The sequence below is a fragment of the Lathyrus oleraceus genome, chromosome 4, assembly GCF_024323335.1.
Source record: "Lathyrus oleraceus cultivar Zhongwan6 chromosome 4, CAAS_Psat_ZW6_1.0, whole genome shotgun sequence".
Taxonomy (NCBI): domain Eukaryota; kingdom Viridiplantae; phylum Streptophyta; class Magnoliopsida; order Fabales; family Fabaceae; genus Lathyrus; species Lathyrus oleraceus.
In genome coordinates, this window is record NC_066582.1 from 74,925,719 (window position 1) to 74,930,155 (window position 4,437).

Consider the following 4,437-nt stretch of genomic DNA (forward strand, 5'->3'; position numbering starts at 1 on the left):
CAAAAGGTAATTTTAGTGTTCATATAATTAGTATGTGAATTACTATGATGTAAAATATGTGAATTTAATGTTTGGTAATCAATTTTGAAGCTATTCGGATGCAATTGAGAATATTACTAAGAGAATGAGCACTGAATAGCCAAATTTATTTGCAAAGATCAAGGAACGAGGTTCATCCATATTTGATGAAGATTGACATATACGCTTTATAGGATAAAGTGATAAAGTAATAAAGTTAGATTTGATGAAATATTAGTTCAATGTTTGGAATCAAAACATAGAATCATGTATAAGAGTAGGGGTGGACGGTGGTCAATTATGGATGGGTTCGGGCCCGAAATAGCTAACCCGAGCTAATCCACGGTTGAAAAAGTTAAAGCCAGTTTCACCCAAAACTAAGTTCGGTTTTATCGGTTGATGGATTATCGGTTTATACGGTTCATTCGGTTGGGTTGAATCGGTTTGGACCAATAAATTCTAACCTGAATTCTATCATTCCTATAACACTAATCACATGAATACTCATTAAACTTCATTCTATATAATTAAAAGAATTAATAAACCATAAACTATTTTCATTATATTACATTTTCATCATCATCTAAGTGATAAAGTATTAGCATTATATTACAATTACATTATCATTCAAGTAATAACCTGATATACAAGTTCATTATAAGCCAAAATATTCTCAACATATTTAAGAAAAGTTAGTAGTCCAAATCATCCATATCTGCCACCCTTTGAGGAGGTTTGTTTTTATCACTCATATTTTCTACAATAGATGCCTCGGTTGTCGTCAGTAACAACGATACACTGCAATAGAGCAAAAACTAGTTTAACATATAGTAATGTGTGAAATATAAGCAGAGAAAAAATTGCATTGTAAGATATATGATTTTACCTGGCAGCATCTACCAAAGCTGTTCTAACAACTTTAACAGGATCTATAATCCCAGCCTTCACCATATCAACATAAGTTCCTGTTTTAGCAGAATAAGCACCATAGTTAAACAACCTTCTTTTTACTACAGAATCATTTTTAATGTTAAGGTATCATAAACAATACAACATCACAGCCTTCACTGTTACTAACCTTTAACAGCATCGAAACCTAAATTAAGATTATCTTGTTCCAACAATTTGTTGTAAATTAAAGAACCATCAAAACCAGCATTTGCAGCTATTGTAAATGTAGGTGCCTGTGACAAGTCATAAGCATTGTTGGAAAAAATGGAAAATTTTCGAAGTAAATAAGTGAAAATAGAGAAGGGTCTATATGTGACAAAAAAAAGAGTGTGAAGTAAACATCACAAACCTTGAGTGATACTGAATAATCTGTACTCCTCTTCTCTCATCCTCGTTTTTAGTTTCAAGATTCTCCAAGACTTTGCTAGCATATAAGAGAGCAACTCCGTCACCTGGATAAAACGATTACATACCGACTTTTAATAGATAAACAAGGAATCAAATAATGTGAACAAGAATATGAAACAGATGATTTAGGCAAAATCAGGGTGAGATGGTGAATTTGACCAAATTTCAGTGGCACCAGGATTTTGTTAAAGCTCCAAAGTATAACTTAGTCAAAATCATGGTGGCTCGATGTGATTCTGTAGCATTGTAACATAATAGAAGAAACAAAGAACAGTTATAATGGTTCAAGCCACATGCCTTTTTTGCAGTGCCGAGCATTTCAGGTCGGACTTTGTTGAGAGCTATGCCGCGCTCTTCTGTGATAACATGTTTTCAAATTCATTGTGATCATTTTCAGCATAATATGAAGTAATCCCGAATGTTAGACCTCAGGATGGTCGTCATTGAATAATTTAACAGAAAAACAGTACAACTATAGAAGGAGGCCAAGCCCAAACACAACAACTGATTAATAAAATGTAGATAGAGAATCACCTCTCCTCCGATAAGAATCACAAGATCATCTAGAGCTGCTCTTCTATTATCCTCGAAACCAGGAGCTTTTATAGCACAAACCTAAAATACAAGAATTTGAAATAAGGTGGACTACAAATATATACAAAATCAAGTTTCAAGTAGCTCGAAAATACATTGGGAAAGTCTGGCATTACTTCTGACTTGCAAAATCTGACAAAAAAATAATAAAAAACAACAAAACTAGAAAGCAAAATCCAAGTTGCATGTAACAACAACAAAGAATACAAACTATATGTACATAAAATGTTGAACAACAATAAAGAAATCCAAGTTACTTGTACAATAATCTGAAATCAGGGTGAAAACAAAACCAATAATCAAGTTTGTTGAACCACGACGTAGCAGGAAATATAACCAACATGAACTCATTAATCACCTTAAGCCCAACATGATGCTTGTTGAGTATGAGCATAGCTAATGCATCACTATCAACATCTTCCGCAACAACTAGGAGTGGTCTTTTATTCTGATTAAAAAAATAAAATAGAAAAGTAAATCATGAGAATATTCAAATTGTAAATGAAAATAAGCACAATGAATCAAGATTAGCTTATCTACCGTTACTGACAACTCCAATACTTTCAACAGTGTATTCATGTCAGAAATTTTCTTGTCATGGATGAGGATAAACGGATTCTCCAATTCCTAACAAAATGGAAATCACCTTTGTTAACATCACAAATAAAAATTAACTTCCCCACAAAAATAAACAAGTTGAATGAAGCCTTGCATTTATATGCGATGCATGTCATATACAATTGAATAAACTAAGCTAATACAATAACTGATTGATCATACGACTTATCATGAAGCCACAATCAAATTCTTATCCAAGTAAATCAATCATACAATAACTAACATACTAGTGCATTTTTGAGAATTTTTGTAATATATGTTAGTATCAAAAGAATAAGTCTGTGCTTACACATTTCTGGGTCTTCTGGTCTCTAATAAAATAAGGAGATATGTAGCCTCTAGTTAACTTCATTCCTTCCACCACTTCCAACTCATTTTCCAAAGTGTTTCCATCCTGAAAACTTTAAAATCTTAGACAACTCATTTTCAGGTCGGACTTTGTTGAGAGCTATGTCGCGCTCTTCTGTGATAACCTGTTTTCAAATTCATTGTGATCATTTTCATCATAATATGCAGTAATCCACAATTCCATAAACAGTACAAACCTTCCATGCTTTTGCAGCAAAGATCGACGAACCGACTGCGTAGGATGAGCAGTTAAAACCAGATCCACAGTCTGATTCTACAAAGCATCAAAAACCTCTTCAGGACTCTTGTTAAGCTCATTCACAAGCCTTTTAAAAGTCTCTTCAATGTCAGACCAGTCAACATATTCCCAAGCTCCTCCAGCTTCTCCGGCTTATGCTCCCCTTCATACTCTGCTGATAACTCATAACAATCTTGAACCTATCAACCATCAAATCATTCAAATCACAAAAAAAATCTTAGCCACAAGTTCATAAAAAGAAAGATTTAACAGAAATTATAGTTTGTCTGATATCTTCGCCATGCAAATCCTGAAGAATGTCAAGGAATCGATCCAACAACAAAGCATCATACCTTCATGTGAGGATATTGGTTGATATATTATCACAAAAAAATAACTATTGAGGATATTAGCTGATAGATAAGCTGATTATCCATAATAATCAGTAGCCCAAATAAGGTCATTTTCACAAATGACTCCAAAAAACAAACTGAAACGAAACACAAAAATATATTAATACATGTAAAAAACATAGATATAAGTAAATCAAATGAAAAAAAATACAAAAACCACAACCATCATCAAAATAATCAGTAGCCCAAAATAAGGTCATTTTCACAAATGACTCCAAAAAACAAACTGAAACGAAACACAAAAATATATTAATACATGTAAAAAACATAGATATAAGTAAATCAAATGAAAAAATACAAAAACCACAACCATCATCAAGTATGTGATTGAGATGAACCAGCAACTGGTTCATTTCCGTTTCCAACAACATCAAATCCATCACCAGATGTTGATCCACTAGTAGAGGGACCACCAAATTCTACATAAAATTAAACAGAAACCAAATAATTAAATCAAAACCAAAGCCAATACATTAATACACTAAATACTCATACTCAAATACTTACATACCTGAAACAATAGTGGCAGACAACTCAAATTCTTCATTTATATTCAAGTCCTTGAATTGACTAAGTGTAGGTTTCAACCAGTCCTGTGCACAAATCAAAGCCTCTGCCATTTCAGGGGTTAGTGAACTTCTATATGTGTCTAGAACTCTGCCCTCGATGCTAAACATGCTTTCAGAAGCGACAGTGGATATTGGACTAGCTAAAACATCCTTCACTTTTTGATAAAATAGGGTATCTACAAGAGTTTTGTTTCCACCACATAAGGATGTCAAAGTTAAAATCATCGGCACAATTATCATCTAGATACCTCTCAAGATCATTTTTTTATCTATTGAATCT

At 33.0% G+C, this 4,437-nt stretch overlaps 1 protein-coding gene across 1 annotated transcript; it reads right to left on the reverse strand.

Annotated features, from left to right (window-relative positions):
- Positions 1–686: 686 nt before the first annotated feature.
- LOC127136101 (chaperonin CPN60-like 2, mitochondrial) lies at positions 687–2,941 on the reverse strand. The gene is made up of 9 exons (XM_051062697.1): positions 2,879–2,941; positions 2,512–2,598; positions 2,330–2,419; positions 1,912–1,992; positions 1,650–1,743; positions 1,315–1,421; positions 1,097–1,202; positions 905–983; positions 687–816 (listed from the first exon to the last, which is right to left on the reverse strand). The coding sequence occupies exons 1-9, from the start codon at positions 2,939–2,941 to the stop codon at positions 711–713; spliced, it is 813 nt and encodes a 270-aa protein (XP_050918654.1). The 3' UTR covers positions 687–710.
- Positions 2,942–4,437: the final 1,496 nt, after the last annotated feature.